The 21,595-nt window shown below is 55.5% G+C and overlaps 1 protein-coding gene and 1 long non-coding RNA gene across 3 annotated transcripts; one reads left to right on the top strand and one right to left on the bottom strand.

Annotated features, from left to right (window-relative positions):
• The first annotated feature begins 202 nt into the window (after nucleotides 1-202).
• On the top strand, nucleotides 203-17,774 carry BCAN (brevican). 2 transcript variants are annotated; one of them, XM_010356409.2, is made up of 14 exons: nucleotides 203-525; nucleotides 4,300-4,398; nucleotides 5,038-5,412; nucleotides 5,729-5,903; nucleotides 6,204-6,331; nucleotides 6,781-7,074; nucleotides 9,687-9,920; nucleotides 10,480-11,124; nucleotides 14,519-14,626; nucleotides 15,175-15,333; nucleotides 15,930-16,012; nucleotides 16,372-16,516; nucleotides 16,789-16,979; nucleotides 17,273-17,774. In XM_010356409.2, the coding sequence occupies exons 2-14, from the start codon at nucleotides 4,308-4,310 to the stop codon at nucleotides 17,378-17,380; spliced, it is 2,736 nt and encodes a 911-aa protein (XP_010354711.1). In that variant the 5' UTR covers nucleotides 203-525; nucleotides 4,300-4,307; the 3' UTR covers nucleotides 17,381-17,774. The 2 variants fall into 2 exon arrangements, with proteins under 2 accessions (XP_010354711.1, XP_030792564.1); XM_030936704.1 differs by lacking the exon at nucleotides 203-525 and having other exon boundaries at nucleotides 4,216-4,398; nucleotides 17,273-17,770.
• On the bottom strand, nucleotides 4,271-19,668 carry LOC115899215. The gene is made up of 3 exons (XR_004058925.1): nucleotides 19,534-19,668; nucleotides 5,130-5,391; nucleotides 4,271-4,379 (listed from the first exon to the last, which is right to left on the bottom strand). It is a non-coding gene; the product is annotated as an uncharacterized LOC115899215 (long non-coding RNA).
• Between the last annotated feature and the right edge of the window lie 1,927 nt (nucleotides 19,669-21,595).

Below are 21,595 nucleotides of genomic sequence, written 5' to 3'. Positions count from 1 at the left end.
TCCTACGTCTAATTGAATCCCTCCTCCTTCTTCTTTGACCAACGAGAAGTCCCTCCGGTTGTCCAACTTCCAGCTCTCCAGCTGCAACATCGTCATCCTCTAGCTCAGCGAACGCTCCCTCCCCGCCCCTCCTGCCACCCCCCCCCCCACAAGCCCTGGGCTTCTCATCCGCTGAATGATGTCCTACTTCGCTCGTCCTTGCTTTCGCCGCTGCCGCCGGGAGCCAACGCAAAGAAGGCAGCGGGTCCCGTGACTGTCCCGAGCCCCCGGCGCTCCCGACCAGGGGGCGGGGGTGGCCCCGGGGAGGGCGGGGCAGGGGCGGGGGGAAGAAAGGGGGTTTTGTGCGGTGCCGGGAGGGCCGGCGCCCTCTTCCGAATGTCCTGCGGCCCCAGCCTCTTCTTGAGCTAGCGCAGTCCCCGCCGCAGTCTCAGCTGCAGCTGCAGGACCCGGACGTAGATCCGGAGGAGACCCCCGGAGGAGGCTACAAACTTCTCAGTGCCGCGCCCCAACCCCAGCCCTGGGTAGGTGAGTGCCTCCGCAGCCCCGCCGCCCGCCCTGGGGTCGGGGACAGAGAGAAGGGAGTGCCCGCCTGGTCTGCAACCCCGGCCTGTCAGCCCTTGCCTCGAGGCTCTGGGGCACCCAACTCGTCGACTCCTGACACCGCAGCGGGGTAGGCTGCCGGACAGCCCCGAGCTCCCGCAGCTGCTGTTGCCATCTCTGATCTACACGCTGTCAGCTCTGCCAGTGGCAGCCCCCCTGCTGCTTGCAGTCTGATCAGCAACTCCTCGGGTCCTCACGTCTTCCCTGCTGCGCGCTCCAGTCCCAGCGCTGTCCCCTAGATTTCCGACCTTGTCCCAGGCAGGGCGGTAGCGGTCGGGATCATTCCCTGCCTCCGTTCCCCACGCGCAGGCAGCTCCAGGAGCAGCGGCCAGCAACCCTTCTGGGGACACCTTACTGTAGTCCGGCAGGACAGCTGATCAGAGCCTCTCTAGGGGGTAGTTGGGGTGCCCATTTCGGCTGGAATCCCAGCTCGGTTCCTTGCTCTGTGACCTTGGGGTAGTTAGTTGACTTCCCTGAACCTCGGGTTCCTCATCGGTGTAAAGAGCAAATTATAAACAATCTTTTTCTCACAGTTGAGGCTATCATCAGGAAGCATTTAGGAGAACTGGCTCAGGTAGACATTAGTAATATTCCAACTATTAGCTGGAATTCCGTTACCAATATTGCATTCCTTCCTAGCACTGCCAGGAAGTCCAATTCCCAGGGGCCTGGGAATTCCCTCTCCCAGGTATTTCCATATCCTGTCAGGTATTCCCCCACCTATTAGAATAGCTCTGCCTACATGGTTCTAATAGGACCAAGAGATTGGCATCAATTCTGAGGGGCACCATTATTATCTGCATTACTTAGATTGCAGATGATAACAGTAAGATCAGGGAACAGTGTTACTCATAGACCCACCCACAGTATTACCAGTGCCTATGTTGTTATGGCTAACTTTGCTATTTATAACAGCATCATCCACATTTCAGATTCTATACGAGAGGGATCTGCAACAGCTCAGCTGGTGACATTGCTAATAGTATTATCAGTTGTGCTTCCAAAAAAAAGAACTATTTATATGATGATTGCAATTACTCCTACAGGCCCTAAGGCCCCGCTGATATCTTGTAGGCTCATGTTGCTCCTCATGAAGCCGTTAAGGGGGTAGCAGAGAGCTTCCCTCCTGCTATAGCCAAAGCTCTGGCTTCTTGTGCCTCCCTGCTGACCCTGCTGAGTGCGGGAGCTCAGTTCCTGTGGGACAGGCCTTGGCTGCCAGCTGATGGGTGTTCAGCATGGAGGTGGTGGGTGTTGTTAGATGTGTGTACACACGTGCATGCCTACACAGAGAGAGAGAGAGAGAGAGAGAGAGAGAGAGAGAGAGAGAGCGCCTGGTCTTAACTCTCTGAGTTGGGTCTATGAAGACTGTAAGTGAGATGGACATCCAGGGTCAGACAGAAACGATGTGACAAGAGGAAAGTTTCCTGAACAGCTCAAGCAATTCAAAACAAGGGCAGAGATAAAGAGGCTGGAGCAGAAACAGAGAGGGGGATGTTGTGGCATCAAGGGAAGGGACAGCATGACTACTGAGCTCTCAGGGTTAGAGACGGAGAGGTGTGGCCTGCTCTGGAGGAAGAGAAGATGAAGTGGAGGTGAGTGGTGTGTGGGATAGAGAAGGCCACAGAACCCTGGACCCCTGGGTTCCGAGGCTGGTACCAGATGTGGGGAAGTCTGAGTTTCCTCAGGGCTCCTAGCTGCACCTGGGAGGCTGAGGCCCGAGACTGGAGAGACAGAGCTCTCTGAGAACTGCACGGGGCTGCCCTCTTGGCCTCACTGGTCAGTGATTCCCATTTTGGGGGTCAAGGGTAGGTTGCCCTCCATGTTCCAGAGCAGTTAGGTCCTCATTGGCCTTAGACCCTCTTCTATCACTCTCCCACTGTCAGAACAGAGATGAAAGAGTGGTACAGGGTGTTGGCCCCAAAGTGACTCCAACTATATGGGTTTCTGGGCCACCTGTCAGAGAGATGGGAGCCAGGTCTGTGAGCAGCTCCAACTCCAGCTCCAGCCCAGAGAGAAGGGAGGGAGGGCACCAGAAGGGGGCCAGGCCCAGGCCCTGGCACAGCTCAGATGCATGGCAAACAGTCTTCCCAGCACCCAGTGGGCACTGGCTGCTCATGCCCAATGGTTCCCACTCCAGCCCCAGAACAGTCCTCCCAAGCACCCCCACGCCTGGAGCTGGTTTCAGCACCTCTAATCTGGCCCCATCAAGAACCTCCTCCCTCTCAAAGGTCAGAGAGAGGCCCTAAACATCTGGTTGTGCCGCTCCTCTCCCAACTCTGACCCTAGGAAATGATACCAAGACACAGTGGGGGAGATGGAGGTTATGATGGCAGGGAGGTGGGAGGATCTGGGAAAAGTAGGAAATTTCCCATCAACTCAGGCTTAGGAAAGTACAGGGGCAGGTATGAAGGCAGAGGCTGACAGGGCAGGGAAGATGGGGGATAAACAGTGGGCCTGGAATGGGAGTGCACAGCCAGTGGAATAAACCTGATTTCTAGGAGTCCTGCCTGTAGTCTAACCTTCAATTCTCTTGCTGCATCATTGGCCTATTCCATGGCAGACCTGGATCTCCATGCTCTTCTAAGTTTAGCCCAACCCTTAAAGATGATGTAACTCTGAGCCTTCTCTCCTGGGAGCACATTGCCCTCGTGCCTGACTTTTCTTTGCTAGGGATCCAGGGTCAGCCCTGTCCTTCTCTGAGCCTGAGTCTCCATTTCTCAGTGTCATGCCACATCCTTTTTATGACAGTGTAAGCGCTTCGAGGAATATTCCGGGTTCTACAGCTTCTGATAGCCAGGGGTAGGAAGGGGTAGCCCCTCCCATTTATTCTCACCCCCCTTAGTCCACCCTCCAGCCCAAGCCTTTCACAAAAGGTAGGGTGGGGGAAGGGAGGGGCTGGACGGAGGCCAGACTGGCAGAGACAGGGGCTTTGTCCCAACTGATTTCTGAGCCAAGAGTTCCGGTGGGAAAGCCCGTGCCAGGCAGAAAGGAGAGGCTGGGAAGAAGGGAGGAGGCAGCCAAGGAAGGGGGATGGAGAATGTTGGGGAGTAAAGAGAAGAATTTCCTTACAAATAACGGTGGGGAGGAGGTAGAGGAGATGGTGAGCTCAGGAGAAGTTGTGCTTACTTGTGTTCAGTCTAGAAGGCCCTCCTGGAAAAGGCCAGGTGGGTATGGTGTCCATGGAGGCAGGGACAGTCTAGAAGGCAGGAAAGGCTAGAGAGGCACTATGGGAGAAGGCTCTGGGTTCAAGGAAGGAGTCTGGCACTGGGAGGAGCAGACGGAATTCTGAGTATAATAGCACCCACCATTCATGCTATATACTGAGCTCCTACTGTGTGCCTGGTGCTATACATTTGTGCAGGAGTTTTAAGATACAAAACACTCTCAAAGCACGTGGTTCCATTACAACTCATGAGGTAGTAATGATGATGCTCTTTTATAAATAAGAAAATAAAGGCCCAGAGAAGGTAAGGAGCTGGCTTAGGTCACACAGAGAGTTGACTAGGACTCAGGTCTTGGTTCTGAGAAGGAATCCCTAGGTGGAAAGATGGGGATCAGAAACAGAGAGTCCCTGGTGATGTGAAGGTAGGGGAATTCTGGAGCCAGGATATGTATGAACCCACATGAGTGTAGTAGGGAGCCGGGGGAAGTCCATCTTGAAGTCTAACCCCATCTTTCCTTCTCGTGTCCTTCTGTCAGCCTGCAGCATGGCCCAGCTACTCCTGCCCCTGCTGGCAGCCCTGGTCCTGGCCCAGGCTCCTGCAGCTTTAGCAGATGTTCTGGAAGGAGACAGCTCAGGTAAGCAACCCCACTTGGGGTCACCATCTCTGTCTTGTTCAGTCCTAACCAACTGCTTCCAGGCTTAGGGGCCCCAAGAAGAGAAAGAATTGGGAGGGCTGTGGGGAAGGGTCCAGGCTGGAACACTTGGAAATAAAGTCTGAGCTGTGAGCATCTGGTAGATGGGAGAAATCATGGGGCAGGACTAGCGAGGGGCACTGGGTGCAAGGCTTTGGGTCCCTAAGGTGGAGGATAGGGGATCCTGGAGCTAGCAGGTGGGAAAGGGGTGGAACTAGGAGAAACCCTGAAGGAGGCCCTAAAGGGAGTAGACCGGGAAACTGGGCTGGAGGACTCAGGGGGCGAGGTTGGAGGACCCTGGGGTGTGGTCTAGGAATTTTGGAGAGGAAGTGGAACACTTTGAGAGCAGGGCAAGGAATCTGGGGGGCAGAGTTGACTGGGAGACTTTGGGGGATGGGTTTGGAGACCCGGATGGTCCTGGAGGACCCAGAGGTAGGTCTGCAGGACCCTGGCCCCTGGTTCTAGAGGGGCCCGGGAATCCTGGGGCTGGAAGGAGGGATCCTGGATCGGGGCTTGGAGCCCACCGGGTGGGACTCTGAGGGTCTACAGCATTAAGTTCCAGCCGGCTCCACCCGTTCACAGAGGACCGCGCCTTTCGCGTGCGCATCTCCGGCCACGCGCCACTGCAGGGCGTGCTCGGTGGCGCCCTCACCATCCCGTGCCACGTCCACTACCTGCGGCCGCCGCCGAGCCGCCGGGCCGTGCTGGGATCTCCGCGGGTCAAGTGGACTTTCCTGTCTGGGGGCCGGGAGGCAGAGGTGCTGGTGGCGCGGGGAGTTCGCGTCAAGGTGAATGAGGCCTACCGGTTCCGCGTGGCACTGCCTGCGTACCCAGCGTCGCTCACCGATGTCTCCCTGGCGCTGAGCGAGCTGCGCCCCAACGACTCAGGCATCTATCGCTGCGAGGTCCAGCACGGCATCGATGACAGCAGCGACGCTGTGGAGGTCAAGGTGAAAGGTGAGAGGGCAGGGAGGTTCCCAGAGGGAGGGAGGGAGGGAAGGGAGGAGTCTTGCCCTCGGGGAGCCCACAGTGTGAGAGGGAAGCAAACGTAGCTGGAAGGCGCAGCCTGGGTTGGAAAAAGAGTGAGGAGACACAGGCCTCCTTTCTCTCTTCAGGTGGAGGAAATTCTCCCCACCATCTAACTTAAGTCCCTCATGCTGTAGAGTGAGCACAATTGAACTTTACCCCTGTGTACAGAGGAGTGACAAGGAGGGTGAGGGGAGGCCAGTGTGCTGGGTGCTCACCTGGCTCAGGGGTCCTCTCTGCCCCACAGGGGTCGTCTTTCTCTACCGAGAGGGCTCTGCCCGCTACGCTTTCTCCTTTGTTGGGGCCCAGGAAGCCTGTGCCCGCATTGGAGCCCACATCGCCACCCCGGAGCAGCTCTATGCCGCCTACCTTGGGGGCTATGAGCAATGTGATGCTGGCTGGCTGTCGGATCAGACCGTGAGGTGGGCAGGGGCTGTGGACTGGGGCTTCTATTTGCCCCTGAGGTGGCCATGGCCCCTCTTCTGCTGGGTGCTGCCTGGTGCGTCAGGCTGGGCACGCAGGGCTCTTTGCCTCTGGGGGATGAGGCTGGTCTGAGGGGGGGAGGTGAGGACCGTGAGCATGTGCATCCCTGTAGAGCTAGGAGGACAGTGAGCTGTCAGCAAGTGGCTGCACTGTGGTGGCAGTGGAATTCAATAGAGTCAATATGGGCTGGCTCCCTGGTGAAAGCATCTGTACTAAGTGATTCTGTCCTTCCTCCCCAGGTATCCCATCCAGACCCCACGAGAGGCCTGTTACGGAGATATGGATGGCTTCCCTGGGGTCCGGAACTATGGTGTGGTGGACCCGGATGACCTCTATGATGTCTACTGTTATGCTGAAGACCTAAATGGTGATTAGGAGTGAGAGGTTCCCAGGGGACAATCTCCTACCCCCCATGCCGCCCATAGGTCCTCCTGGGGCCTCGGCAGGACTTTACTATCCCTCCTGAGTTTAAGGATGCAAGCAGGAGTAAGGAGAAAATTGATGTCCTTCTCTCCAAACACTGTCAGAGGCAAGCTCATGACCAAAGTCTCAGCCAGGTGGCAGGATACCGAGTTTAACTCATCTACCACCTGCTGGGTGGACTCTGTGCATGGCTTTGCAGAATGAGAAGTTTGGGCCCCATCTCTTTGAGCTCTAATGTCCATCTTGAGGTTCTATTCCGATTTTGATCCTAGAGTAGTTGACTCCCTGCCACAGATGAGGGAACTGGAGAAGCTTGCCCAGGGTTCCCATGGGAGACCAGAGTGGAAGGAGCTACCAGCTGCCTGGTGACCCAGTCTTCTCTTCTCCACCTAGGAGAACTGTTCCTGGGTGACCCTCCAGAAAAGCTGACATTGGAGGAAGCACGGGCGTACTGCCAGGAGCGGGGTGCAGAGATTGCCACCACGGGCCAGCTGTATGCCGCCTGGGATGGTGGCCTGGACCGCTGCAGCCCAGGGTGGCTGGCTGATGGCAGTGTGCGCTACCCCATTGTCACACCCAGCCAGCGCTGTGGTGGGGGCTTGCCTGGTGTCAAGACTCTCTTCCTCTTCCCCAACCAGACTGGCTTCCCCAATAAGCACAGCCGCTTCAACGTCTACTGCTTCCGAGGTGAGCCCACCTCCCTGCAGAAGCTGAGACCAATCTCAGAAAGGCAAAGTTGAGCCCTAAAAATCCTACCCTAGTCTGATCAGTTTAGCTCAGGGCTTTGCCATTTACCTGAAGGGGTCGTGGGTGAAGTCCAGTTTGTCATCTAGGGTTCTAAATCTGGGCATGCCCTCTGGTGTGGTGTCTGTCAGCTGTTTGGCCCAAGGGGTGGTCACCTTTTGGCCTCTCCTTATCTGCCTTCCCACCAGTAGTCCATGCCTTATGTGCTCCAGCTGGGCTGCTGAATAAGCTCCCATTTCCTGCCAGCTTATTGGCAGAACAGAGTTGACCAACATTCTGTGAAATCAATGAGTAATCTGCTCAAGTTCTTCCAGTCAACAACCAAATGCCCTCAGGAGCCCTCTGGAGGATTTCCAGAAACTACAGCTTAAGAAGGTGTCAGATCTTTAACTACCAAATACTGGTGGATGGACTCAATTCCCCCTAAAGGGAGCAGAACCTTAAGCACAGTTGGGAATAGAGATAGCTTTCTGCCCACGTCTTATGGTTTGTTTTTGGGTTTTTTTGAGACAGGGTCTCACTCTGTCCCCCAGGCTGGAGTGCAGTGGTGCGATCATGGTTCACTGTAGCCTCAACCTCCCCGGGCTCAAGGGATCCTTCCGTGACAACCTCCGGAGTAGGGGGGACCACAGATATATGCCACCATGTCTAGCAAATTTTTGTAGAGATGGAGTTTCATGCCCGGGCTGGTCTTGAACTCCTGGGCTCAAGCAATCTGCCTACCTTGGACTCCTGAAGTGCTGGGATTTATAGGTGTGAGCCACTGCATCCAAACCTGCCCATATCTTATGTTGGGAGCTGAGGGGGAGGCAGTTTCTGGGACCCTCAGAGGCAAAAGACCCAGGCCAAGGGTAACTGACAATAAGAGAGGCATTGCCATGGGGTGTCTAGGTCCTTCCCCAGTTGTAAGCCTGAAATGCTGTTACAAGAGCTGGAAGCAGAAACAGAAGGAGCAGACACAGCCTTCACCCTAAGGGAGCACTTGGTCTGAAGGATGAAGACACAGCTTTTGCCATGGGAACCCCCATTCAAAGGGAAGACAAGATGCCTCACTCTTGGGATGAGGAGAGACTGAGAGAAAAGCATTACTTCCATTGGGACAGATCTGTGGACATATCTGGCTGGGGGCTGGGGAGGGGTGGGCAAGTAAAAGTCCATAGGAAGACAGGTCCATCTGAAAAGACCTCCTGGAACAAGGGTGGTAGTAGTAGTAGTAGTAGTAGTAGTAGTAGTAGTAGTAGTAGTCATAGTAGTAGTAATAGCTAAAACTTCTGTGTACTGGCTATGATTGTGTGCCAAGCCAAGCACTGTTTTGGAAAGAAATGGTCTGGATCATGAGGAGGGTCAGGGGAGCGGGAATATGACTACAGTTGAGACTACAATTGGTGGACGACAGAGGCAGCAAGGACACAAGGTCTGGTGAGGAGTAAGGCTCACTGGAGCAGGTGATAAGGGCAGGGACGCACTGTCCTGTCTTGCCTGGCTGAGCACAGACGGCCTTCAGGGCTTTTCTTAGCCCAATTCCACCTTCACTTCATTGGTGTTCTGCTCTTCGCTCCCTTCCCCAGAGGACAAGTAAACCATTCTAAACTTCTGGTTATTTGAAGGGAGTAGGTCCCAGAAGGAGGTGGCCTTTTCCCTTGACTACCTGCCCCACCACTGAGATCCTCAGGTGGTGTCTGAAGTTATTCCTGCACTCTGCCCTCCAGCTACCCTGAGGGAATGACAAGCCTCTCCCCTCCTATTTCAAGAATTTTGGAGGCTGGGTGCAGTGGCTCACGCCTGTAATCCCAGCACTTTGGGAGGCCAAGGTGGGTGGACCACTTGAGGCCAGGAGTTCGAGATCAGCCTGGCAAACATGGTGAAACCCTGTCTCTACTAAAAATACAAAAATTAGCTGGTAGTGGTGACGCATGCCTGTAGTCCCAGCTACTCGGGAGGCTGAGACAGGAGAGTCACTTGAATCCAGGAGGCAGAGGTTGCAGTGAGCTGGGATTGTGCCACTGCACTCCAGCCTGGGTGACAGAACGAGACTCTGTCTAAAAAATAAAAGAATTTGGGGATGGCTGGGACCCCTCACACCTTGTCCCAAGCCCAAGATCCCAAGGTGCTAAAGCTGTTTCATCCATCTTGCTGGCTCCAGCCCCTCCCGCTAGGGAATATCTCTCACTTGAACCTTTCCTGACCACTCCAAAGTAGTACTTTCCATCATTCTATCTTCTAACTCTGCTTAAGTGTTCTTTATCTTGTAACATTATAATATATGTTTGTTTGTCATCTGTTCTAGAATATAATTTCCCTTGAGGGTAGGAGGTTTGCTGTTTTGTTCTACACTGTATCCTCAGTGCCCAGGAGAATGCTTGGCAGGACACACAGTAGGCACTTGATGAATGCTTGAGAAATGAGTGATGAAGTTCTGGAATGCTCCCTGCGCCCCAGTAGGTGCTCCACTGGGAAGATGTGAGAGAATTGAGAGAATTCCATGGTGCAGGTTGTGACCTGGGAGGGCAGAGCTACCTATTCAGCCTCGCATCAATACTTTCCTCCTGCCACAGACTCGGCCCAGCCTTCTGCCATTCCTGAGGCCTCCAACACAGCCTCCGACCCAGCCTCTGATGGACTAGAGGCCATCATCACAGTGACAGAGACCCTGGAGGAACTGCAGCTGCCTCAGGAAGCCATGGAGAGCGAATCCCGTGGGGCCATCTACTCCATCCCCATCATGGAAGATGGAGGAGGTGGAAGCTCCACTCCAGAAGACCCAGCAGAGGCCCCTAGGACAGTCCTAGGTAACTCGAATCCCTTACCCTAAGGACGTCTTGATTGAAAGAAGTTGGGGGCAGAAGAGGCAAGCCTAGGTTGATGCTCGAGTCATGGATGGCATGACTCTGCCCTGTCCTTGCTCAGCAGCTCAGGGGTGCAGGGCACCTTTCCTGTCCCTCTCCCAACTTTTGCTTTTCCAGTAAATTCCACCCCCAAATCTATGGAGCTAGAGATGCTTGCACTAAGGAGCTGCGCCCTGGAAAGGCGGGGCCTCTCTTCTTTGGTCCCCCTTCCACCTCACACACCCAAAACAGACTAGAGTTTTGACAGAGTAGGAGGGAGATGCAATGATCATGTTCTCCAGGGCTAATGATGGCTCACAGAGCCTTCTCAAGTGTTGCCTCAACAATGTAGCTGGGGTCAAGTTCTTCCAGTGTGGAGCAAGGATCACCTGTCCTCAGGGCGGGCTCTTCCCTATTCCCCAGGGCTCACCCTCCCCAGCCCCCCTTTTCTCCCCTTCCCTTTTCTCTTTCGGTCCTCGGGCGGGCGCTGTCCCTGGTGCTGAACCGTTTGTGCTTTGCCTAGAATTTGAAACGCAATCCATGGTACCACCCACGGTGTTCTCAGAAGAGGAAGGCAAGGCACTGGAGAAAGAAGAGAAATATGAAGATGAAGAAGAGAAAGAGGAAGAAGAAGAGGAGGAAGAGGTGGAGGATGAGGCTCTGTGGTCATGGCCCAGCGAGTTCAACAGCCCGGGCCCTGAGGTCTCTCTCCCCACTGAGCCAGCAGCCCAGGAGGAGTCACTCTCCCAGGCGCCAGCAAGGGCAGTCCTGCAGCCTGGTGTATCACCACTTCCTGATGGAGAGTCAGAAACTCCCAGGCCTCCAAGGGTCCATGGACCACCTACTGAGACTCTGCCCACTCCCAGGGAGAGGAACCTAGCATCCCCATCACCTTCCACTCTGGCTGGGGCAAGAGAGGTGGGGGAGGAAACCGGTGGTCCTGAGCTATCTGGGGTCCCTCGAGGAGAGAGTGAGGAGACAGGAAGCTCTGAGGGTGCCCCTTCCCTGCTTCCAGCCACACGGGCCCCTGAGGGTACCAGGGAACTGGAGGCCCCCTCTGAAGATAATTCTGGAAGAACTGCCCCGGCAGGGACCTCAGTGCAGGCCCAGCCAGTGCTGCCCACTGACAGCGCCAGCCGAGGTGGAGTGGCCGTGGTCCCCGCATCAGGTAATTCTGCCCAAGGCTCAACTGCCCTCTCTACCCTACTCCTTTTCCTCCCCCTGCAGCTCTGGGTCACCTGACCTGTAGTCCTTTAACCCACTCTCATCCCAAACTCTCCTGTCCTTTGCCTTCATTCTCTTACCCACCTTTACCTATGGGTCTCCAATCTCGGATACCCACCTTGTGACTTCCATCCCAGCTCTCCGAGTCTTCACCCTGTGACCCCAGCCCTGCCACTGACCATCTGTGACCCTTCCTTGCCATTGGGCCCTCCACCTGTGGCTCACATCTCACCAGTCCCACAGAGCATCCTCAGGCCTCTCCAGGGGTCCTCATCACCTATTGCAGTCTTCAGGGCTCAGCCTATTTTCCACTACTCCCTTCCTCCTCCTGTGTGCCATCCCCTTTAGCTGCCTCCCATTGATCTCAGGGAAGCCTGGGAGTCCCTTCCCCACCTTCCAACCTCTGGAGTCCAGGAGAACCCGTACCCCAACAGAGCCTTAAGCAACTACTTCTGTGAAGTATTTTTTGACTGTTTCATGGAAAACAAGCCTTGGAAATAAATCTCTATTAAACCGCTTTGTAACCAAGCTCTGGTACCCTCTGTCTCCATCTCCTGCTGTCCACCCCTCTCATTCCATGGGTCTGTGTCATGGGGAGCACTTGGATGCTTCTTCTCTGGCTCCATGTCTCTCCCTGTGTGTGTGTGTGTCTTGGCCTCATTTTTCATTTTCAACTTCTCCCCTTGTCTGTCCTGGCAGTCTAACAGCCCTCATTGTTCCCCCAGCCTCTCCTTCTCAGGCCTGTCTACACTTTCCTTCCTGGCTGCTGAAATTCCAAAATGTGACTGTACACATTGCCCCTGGAGAAGTCATCATCCATAGTCTGAGGCAGTACTGGGAGTTGCAGTCCCTCACTCCTGATGAGGAGAAACCCCTGCAGCCCGGGGTGCATGGGTTGTGCATTTATATTCACTTCCAGTCCATCTTGGTGGTGCCAAGTGTCATAGTAACTGAGGGAACTGAGGGTCTCTCAGCATAGAGGCAGTTCCCTGGCATTCAGGTGCCCTCACCCTCATCCCCCAGCCCTGCATCTCAGCAGGGGGTGGTGTCTAACGCTCATCCCACTACCTACAGCTTTCCTGTTCTCCACTAACTCCTGCACTAATGACCATTCCCTACTCTCCAGAAGGAATGGCTTCACCCTCCCCAAACCCAAAGGGTCTCAAAGTACCTAATGCTGGAGAAGACACAGATCGAAGAGCAAGTGATGGAGAGTGCGAAGGAAGGAGTCAGGTTCTGGGGTCTGAGAAAAGCCCTCCCTACTCAAGAAGGCTAAGATTCCCAGTGGAAGTCCCTGGGGAAGGCTGGGATTCCCTCAGCCCTAGGACCCCTGTCTTAGATGGATCACATCCTGTGTCCCATCCAGGCTTACCCATGTCAACTGTTAAGTCCTTGTAAATTGGCCTTGGAGTTCAGCCCTATGGGGAATAGGGAGGGGGTTTGGTGGGAAAAGGAGCACAACTGGAAGTATCTACAGTATCTTAGTTCCCCCACCTGGAGGGTAAGTGGGAGGTCTCCTTGACTGCTGTTTCAGTGGAAAGAAAGAGAAAACTTTCTGGTTGTGCAGAGTAGTTGTCCCCAAAAAGGGAGAGGGAAGATGACAAGAAGAAGAGTTCTTCACCCGATTCTGCCTGTGCTGGGTTCAGGTTCTGTAGCCCACAGCCAAGGGGAGGGACCCATGGCCTGGGTAGGGGACCAAAGACCAAGTTTGAGAGCCTCTGTCCCCCAGGGTTGGAGGGTTGAATGGGAAGGAGCAGAAAGGACAATAGGAGGGACAGGAAAGTGTGAGAAATGGGACGAAGTTCAGGATTCTACCCTCTGTGGGGCCTGGTGCTTAACGGGTTAAATGAAATACCTCTTCCTCTGGGGTTGGGAGGTGGGCAGCACTACCAGCTGGGAAGAAACTATTGGCAGGAGGGAAGATGACAGGAGGAGTGGTGCTGGAAAAGCTGATTCATTTCACCCAAAAACAGCTAGGTCATCCCAGCAAAATTCTCTGAATCGACTCCAGCTTCTCCTCTCTCCACCCCTACTGATTCCCACCAGGCAGTCGGATCTGTGGCCAGGCCAGCGTAAAGCATTGTGGGCCTTGGCCATGGCTTCCAGAGGTGGATGGCAAAGTCTGAAGGGTTCTGCCCTGGAGTGGTTTTGCCTCCCATGGCTGAGGGCCTTGACCTTACCATAGCTGAGGGCCATGACCTACACAGTTGTTCTGTGGAGCCATCTTCCCCTGGGTCATCTGAACCAGAAAGGATTGGAAACTGACAGCTCCTATAGCACCCAAGCACATCCTAAGCACAGCCACATCCTACCCCAGGATCCATAGAAAAAAAGTCCAGTAAAGCAGATGGCTTAGCCAGATGGAGCTAGAGCCAGGCAACAGATTGCAGACCTTCAGGGTAGTGTGTCAGTCTAAGAGGACTGCCTGGAGAACAGGGAGCCAGAAGGAAGGAGTGAGATGGATTCTAGGTTGGAGAACCTGCAGAAGGCCCAAAGTGGAGTTTAGAGAGGGAGTCTGGTAAGTGGAAGAGTCTGTGGATATAAGAAGGGGAGGTGAGATGTTGGGTGATGTTGAGAGAAAGCTGCATGTGTGAGGCCAGTCAGCACTGCAGGACAATGGCAGCTGCTGCAACTTAGTTCCTAAGCTGGGGGAGAAAGGGCAGGGCCTAGAGTGAGGAAAGTGGGCTGGATCTCCACTAACAACTTCTGGGGCTGGCTGACTGCCCAGTGGACAGCAGGAAGAATGGTTAGTATTCACCTGGACTACACCAGTATCAGGTCTCAGGAGCAGTCAAGGGAGACCACCCTCCACTGTTGCTATGGTAATCCTTCTGTTCCCTCCTTCACTTCCATTCATTCCACCTGGACTATACAGAACTGTGCTGGGACCTGGCACAAAGACAAGGGGGTGTGGGACTAAACTCCAAGCCTAGAGAAGGAAAATGACCTGCCCAATATCACACAGAAGCCAGATAAGAGTTTAGAGCTATAACTTTCTGTGCCCAGTATCTTTCTCCATCATGGGGCTGGGTTCTGAGGGCCCTCCTGGCCACTTCTCCCCAGTCCCTTTTGGGCTGGGCTCACACTGGTGGCCACAACAGTGGCTTGCACAAGGCCGAGCCAGTGCTGAAGTGGGGAGCGGGAAGAGGAAAGAAACCCAGAACTCAGGGCTGGGTTGTGACCAGAGACAGTCTCTAGGGAGAACTTTTAGGGTGCTGTTATAGCTTCCAGGACAGAGAGATCAGGGCTGGGGGGCCCTCTGCACCCTTTTCTGGAGAGCTCAGGCTGCAGAGTCGGGCTGTCTCGTTCCCCCGGCCTCACTTCTTTCCCCCTCTCAGGTGACTGTGTCCCCACCCCCTGCCACAATGGTGGGACATGCTTGGAAGAGGAGGAAGGGATCCGCTGCCTATGTCTGCCTGGCTATGGGGGAGACCTGTGCGATGTTGGTGAGTGTTGAGGGACGGGGCACAGGTTTGAAGCCTGGACCCTGCCACAACGTGCTGCTTCTGGAAGGGGGAGGGAGGACATTGGTTTTGGCCTTGTCATTAATGAGTCCCTGTTTTAGGCAAGTTGCATAACTTCTTTGAGTCCTACCCTCAATTTTCTTATCTAAGTGAAGCCAAAATGCCTCTCATAGGGGGTCCATTTGAGACCAGTGCAAAGCATACTCCTGACATTTAATCGGTGGTCAATACATGACAGGCTCCATTCTCCTGGAGAGGAGAGCACTGCTTGTTACGATGGAGACTCAGGCCAGAACTCCATCCCTCACCCTGGTCCCTGTCTCTCATAAAAGACACCAGCGCCCCTGCCCAAGAGCCCCTCTAGGCTCATGCTAGCCCCCTCATTCTCTACTAGCTCTTTGACGTCAACCCCCTTCGCCCCTTAGTCCCGCCCCTCTCGGCCTGCGGTAGTGGAAGGAGACCAGCCCCTTCCAGGGGACCTGGCGCTCTGGGTTTTGATGCCCTAAGATTTCCATCCGTCTGTGCCGCAGGCCTTAGCTTCTGCAACCCGGGCTGGGACGCCTTCCAGGGCGCCTGCTACAAACACTTTTCCACACGAAGGAGCTGGGAGGAGGCAGAGACCCAGTGCCGGATGTACGGCGCGCATCTGGCCAGCATCAGCACGCCCGAGGAACAGGACTTCATCAACAGTGGGCTGGGAACAGGGTGGGAGGGGCCCCCCGCCCGCCATGCGTGCTCTCTCTCACTCGCCTAACCGCTTTCCTCATTAACCCATGCACTCATTCCTTGGTTTTCTCAAGCGTGCATTCCCTCACTCACTCGTTCACTCTCCTTCTCATTCTCTCTCCCTCCTTCCCTAACCCACGCTTAGGCAGTGGCCTTCGGGAACGGAAAGTGGAGGTTCTCGCAGTAGAGTGCGCCTGTGTGGGCCGGGCCGCCGCGCAAGGGGCCGCCGCGCAAGGGGCCGCCTCCAGTCCCTCCAACCTCTCGGCTCTCCGACCTCCGTCGGCCTCCCCCAACTCCAATCTTGTTAAAAATTTTTACCCTTTTTCCAAAACTCCCCTTTTCTAGCCTGGATTCATATCTTCCTTATTTTCCCACCCCCATTCCCCTGCTTTCCATCTGGCCCTTGAGCAGAGACTGGAGGGAGGTAGAAGAACCCGGGAAGGGCGGGTGCTGGATCGCGGGTAAGGGTTTCCCAGGCAGTCACCGCAGACCGCCCGGGAGCGGGGAACGGCCGCCATCTGCTGGCGGTGGCGCTCACTGCACCCCTTCGTCTCCCTAGACCGGTACCGGGAGTACCAGTGGATCGGGCTCAACGATAGGACCATTGAAGGCGACTTCTTGTGGTCGGATGGCGTCCCCCTGGTGAGAGGCCCCAGTCGACCCCCCCGCCGTCTAGCTCACTTCCTCTAAGCACTTCTGTTCCCTACCATCCCCACCCCTCCTGACCCTGCCCCCTTCTTTTTCCAGCCTCCTTCCCTTTCTCGTGCCCTTTGCCTCTTCTCCCTGGGCTCTCCTCCCTTCCTTGTGTCCTCTCTCTTCCCTTCTGGCTCCCATTCTCCCTCCCCTAAAGTCCTTGCCCTCTCCTTTCCCCTTCCCCGGGAGGTCCCCTACTCCCTAGCCTCTCTTGGGCCCTGCTCACCCGTCCTCCTCCCCAGATCCTCTAGGCCCTCTCCCGGTGCTCCTGGTGTAGGAGCTCCTCACCACCTCCTCCGTCCCCCCAGCTCTATGAGAACTGGAACCCTGGGCAGCCTGACAGCTACTTCCTGTCTGGAGAGAACTGCGTGGTCATGGTGTGGCATGATCAGGGACAATGGAGTGATGTGCCCTGCAACTACCACCTGTCCTACACCTGCAAGATGGGGCTGGGTGAGGGCAGGCAAAGGAGGGTCCCAGCAAGGAAGTGGAGGGGTGGGTTAGGGGACCAGGGCAACTGATGTTTGGAGACAGAGAGTGCAAGGCTACACAGAGGAGTCAGAACGTGTTCCAGACCATGGGAGAGCTAACAAGTTATATGGGTCCACTCTGAATCCCTAATTTTTTTTGTCATGTTGTGGCCCATTTTTCTCTTCCCCGTGGAGATTCTGGGAACTGTCACCCACAGAGCCAGGCTCCCAGTTCCTAACTGTCTTCCTTTGCAGTGTCCTGTGGGCCGCCACCGGAGCTGCCCCTGGCTCAAGTGTTTGGCCGCCCACGGCTGCGCTATGAGGTGGACACAGTGCTTCGCTACCGGTGCCGGGAAGGACTGGCCCAGCGCAATCTGCCGCTGATCCGATGCCAAGAGAACGGCCGTTGGGAGGCCCCCCAGATCTCCTGTGTGCCCAGAAGACCTGTGAGTGACAGGAGGAGGCATGTAGGAGTGGGAGACAGTAGCCAACGGTAGCCCTGGGCTCCACTCTCAGTCTTGCCTGTCACTGGCCATGTGACCTTGGAGCAGTCACTGCCCCTCTCTGAGGCAAAGGGGAAAAGGTGGGCTGGAGGCTCTGGGGTTCCTTCAGTGCTGATGTCTGATAACATGCAGCCACATTCTGGGCTCTTATGGGCTGAGCAAGAACATCAGAGGGCAGGCTCTGAGGAGAGGAGGAGGAGGAGCCAGGGTGGAGGGTGAGTGTTTGTCTTCCCCAGGCCCGAGCTCTGCACCCAGGGAAGGACCCAGAAGGACGTCAGGGGAGGCTGCTGGGACGCTGGAAGGCGCTGCTGATCCCCCCTTCCAGCCCCACGCCAGGTCCCTAGGGGGCAAGGCCTTGAACACTGCCGGCCACAGCACTGCCCTGTCACCCAAATTCTCCCTCATACCCTGTGCTCCTGCCACCACAGGATGTGACAACATGACGACGGGTGGCGCTAGAGTCCAGGTGACAGTTCCGGAAGGGGATTCTGGGAAATATCTGGGAGGCTCCAGCCCAGCCCAGGCCCTCTCCCCCTACCCTGGGCACCAGATCTTCCATCAGGGCCGGGGTAAATCCCTAAGTGCCTCAACTGCCCTCTCCCTGGCAGCCATCCTGTCCCCTCCATTTCTCTGGGGAGCACTGTGCCCACTCATTCTGGATTTTCCAAGGGAATGGGCTTGCAGGATGAACTGTCTGTAAAATCAACAGGAAATAAAACTGCCTATGAGCCCAAGCAAGTTGGATGCTTCTGTGTGTATGTCTGTGACAGACAGAGAGAGGTTAGGTTGGGCAGGGCCTCGTAGGATACATAGAGCTTCGGGGTTTATTCGCTTCCAAAGGTCAGAGATGTCCCAAAGATGTCAGCAAGTAGAACAGTGCCAGAATAGCTGCCAGGAAGTACTTATGGAATGAAGGAATGCACAGGTGCTGGGGGACAGCTGGAGTGATGTAGCATGTTTGCAAAGAGATGGAGTGCCCTGAGTGCCTCAGAGTCAAGTGGACGTCAATGAGCTCTGTCCTGGTAGGGAGAAGGGCTGGGGTCCCAGGAGAAGGGCTGGGGTCCCAGAGAGGAAGGCAGAGGTTGGTGCCTTGGTATCCCAGTTCTGAGCTTCCGGAAGGGCCTTCTCTCATGGGAGTGTGAGAGTGAGGGTGATGGGAGAGCTCCGTTGGCACTGCAGCACGTCTGGGGGTTAGGCCGCAGGAAGTTTACGTCCAGCAGAGGAGGCAGAGATGCAAGAAATAGGGAAAGAAGCTAAGGGCCAAGGGGAGGTTCCCAGCCCTGCGGCGGACTGGGCTCCGGAGAATGACCTGGGAGCCCGCACAGGCAGCGGCCAGCAGAGGGCGCCGCGGACCCAGCACGGCGCTCTGAGAGTGCCGTGTAAGCGTGCGCGGAAGGAGACTGGCAGAGGGGTGCGAGGAGCCGCAGGATCCCGCCAGGGGGCGCCGCGGGCTTGCGTCCTGAGGAGGCGGGAGGGGAAGGGGGGTGGTTGGCTATGTGGGGGGTTGGACTTCCGGCCAGGCTTAGCTGGCCCTGGGGGCTGTGAGTCAGCGGAGGTTGAGAGGATGAGGTCACTCTGAGAACTGCAGAGAGAGTGACCCAGCGCCCACGTGTGTGTGTGTGTGTGTGTGTGTGTATGTGTGTGCACCCTTTTCCCAGTGCACAGAATTGTTGGTGAAGTGCATATCAGGATGCGGTCTGTCCTCATGATGAGAGGACATTCCTGCAGATCCTCAGGCACACACAGTCACACATAGGCACACACGTGCACACTGTCGTGTGTACACACTCCTGCATGTGCCCACTTAGTTACAGCACATCACCCACAAGGGAAATACTTATTCCTTCTCTGAAGCCAGTGAAATCCAGAGACAGAGAGACAGATCCAGAGGAGCAAAGACTGAGAGTAATACTGGGAGACCCAGAGATAGTGGGCAAGACAGGCAGACACAGGTTCAACACAGCTCTGTGTTGGTGGGAGCTGGGGCTCTCCCAGGCCATCCCTGCCTAGCTCCTGGCCCTTCCCCACGCTATTGCTAAACTTGAAACCAGCTGGTCTCTGATATACCAGTGTGACCTCCCACACCCACCTACCACCACATTCCTTCCTCACCCCAGGCCTCACCTGCCCCACCTTCTGCCCCCCACACAACTCAGCCCTGCGTCGCTAGGGAGCAGGGACTTCTGTTTCTTAAGGAGCTATAGGGAAGAGGATGATTCTGGGGCCAGAGTAGATCCTCACTTTATCCTGTATTACCCTGTGATTGTACAGTCAATGCATTTTTAGGGCTCTCAGGGCATTTAGGTGGAACTGTGAGTGGATGAAGATCAAGGTGGGCCTTTGAAAGTAGGGCCTTAAGGCTGGGGAGGGACAGTGTCTGTCCTTGGGCTCTTAAGGGAGGTCCCCTGAGGTAGAGTTTGATAGTATATTGGATTCCCCAGAGAGCCCATGGTGGTGAGCTGGAAGGGGTTTTGGTTTCCCATCAAGGCATTCTCACCGACTCTCCCTAAGAGCGGCAGGAGGGCTCCGTCATCTTCTCTGATGTATTGATCAGGAGAGCTTCAGAGGTAGACAGGCTGAAGCTGGAATCCTGCCCTGTCCCTGATACCTGCCCGGGTGTTCTGGCGGGGCCCGGAAACGGAAGCCCTCTCCTGGCTTTGTTGGGCTTCCTGGGGAAGGCGGAGCTGGTCCACGGGTGACTCAGCGTCCTGCACAGAGTCCAACCCCTGGCCCAGTCCCTGTGTGTGTGTGCGTGTATGTGTGTGTCCTATCCTGGCCTTGGGCAGGAGGAATTGGCCCCTCATAGAGTGTCAGCCCCATCTTTGGGGATGTGGAGTAGAGGCCACATCTGTGTCTGCCTCTGCTTCCAGGGCACAGCACCAATCTAACGATGTGCTCACCCCTGCCAAGCCCCTGGACGTGTGGTTAAGCGCTCAGCCTCATTCACACATGTCTAAACAGGGGTCCCTTTGCAGAGTTTTCAGTTTCCTGGGAATGAAGGAGATCAGAATGTGTATGGAGAGAAGAGACCCAGCCTGGGTGAGATTTAGGGGCTTGAACATTGCCGAGGGGCCTGGCAGCCTGGTGAGATGGCCTTCCAGAGAGCCCCAACTTATTTGCTAGGGCCTCCAGCTTCCTTCCTTCCAGGCTGCTCTACCACACACCTACCTCCCCATTCCTCCCCCACACTCCCAACTCGCACAGCACTGTCCTGACCTCACTGGGGCCTTTGTCCCAGCTGTGAGGCCCTGTCTGTGGGCCTGTCTCCTGCACAGGGAAAGAAAGAGTCCCATTGTTCCGGCTGCCTGCTGTGACACAGCAGCTCCTAAAGACTTCCAAAAATGCTCAGCCCGTCAGACTCCCGTGGGTGAGTGGACTTTCCCTGGGGGCTGCAGGCAGATCTCTGCCTGGAGTGAGGGCCCAGGTGCTGTCTCTCCCAGCTGTGCAAGTTCTTTCAATCCACAGACTGGAGGTCCTTCCTGAGATCTGACTTCCGCTCTGCATTCTGCAAAGCAGCCTACTTCCTCCTGAGAAGGGAGAACTGAAAGAGGCAGGGGCAGAACATGAGGAAGGAAAGGAAAGAAAGGAAAAAAGGAAGGAAAAAGAAAAGAAAACAGGAGAAAAGGAAGAATGTGAGGAAATTCCCCCCACTGAGAGACTCTAGACTAGTTAATTGTCTGAGTGGGTGGATCTTGTGGCTTCTGTGTTTATTCCCGGATGCTTCTTCCTTAGTATTTAGAGAGCTTGCTAATGGGGAGGCTGTCGACCACAGGACTGGAATATTTAAGGGGGCTAGCCCACAGTCCCCCGGTCCATGGGTTTTTGTTTCATTTTTTTGAGACAGGGTCTCACTTTGTTGCCCAGATTGTAGTGCAGAGGCACGATCTTGGCTTACTGCAAACTCTGCCTCCCAGGCTCAAGTGATTCTCGTGCCTCAGCCTCCTGAGCAGCTGGGACTACAAGGCGCATGCTACCAGGCAGGAAAATTTTTGTTTCTGTTTTTGTAGGAATGAGGTTTCTCCATGTTGTTCAAGGTGGTCTCGAACTACTGGGCTCAAGCGATGCTCCCGCCTCAGCCTCCCAAAGTGCTGGGATTACAGGCATAAGCCACCTCGCCTGCCCTGGCCCATGCTATCTAGACCCCAAGTGGCATCTAGGAATTCCTAGTATCACTGGCAAGGGACATCGTTCTGTGCCTCAGTTTCCCCATCAAGGTGAACCGAAGTTCTCTCTGACATAATTTCCTGGCAAGTGAAAGGAAGAAATCCTGGAGAGACCAAAAGACTCAGAAATTGCGCCAGGCATGGTGGCTCACGCCTGTAATCCCAGCACTTTGGGAGGCCGAGGCGGGTGGATCACAAAGTCAGGAGATCGAGACCATCCTGACTAACACAGTGAAACCCCGTCTCTACCAAAAATACAAAAAAATTAGCCGGGAGTGGTGGTGGGCGCCTGTAGTCCCAGCTACTGTGGAGGCTGAGGCAGGAGAATGGCGTGAACCCAGGAGGCGGAGCTTGCAGTGAGGGGAGATCGCACCACTGCACTCCAGCCTGGGCGAC

The sequence above is a fragment of the Rhinopithecus roxellana genome, chromosome 8 (assembly GCF_007565055.1).
Source record: "Rhinopithecus roxellana isolate Shanxi Qingling chromosome 8, ASM756505v1, whole genome shotgun sequence".
NCBI classification, from domain to species: domain Eukaryota; kingdom Metazoa; phylum Chordata; class Mammalia; order Primates; family Cercopithecidae; genus Rhinopithecus; species Rhinopithecus roxellana.
The sequence above is the reverse complement of the archived record's forward strand: the minus strand, read 5'-3'. Positions and strand labels throughout refer to the sequence as shown.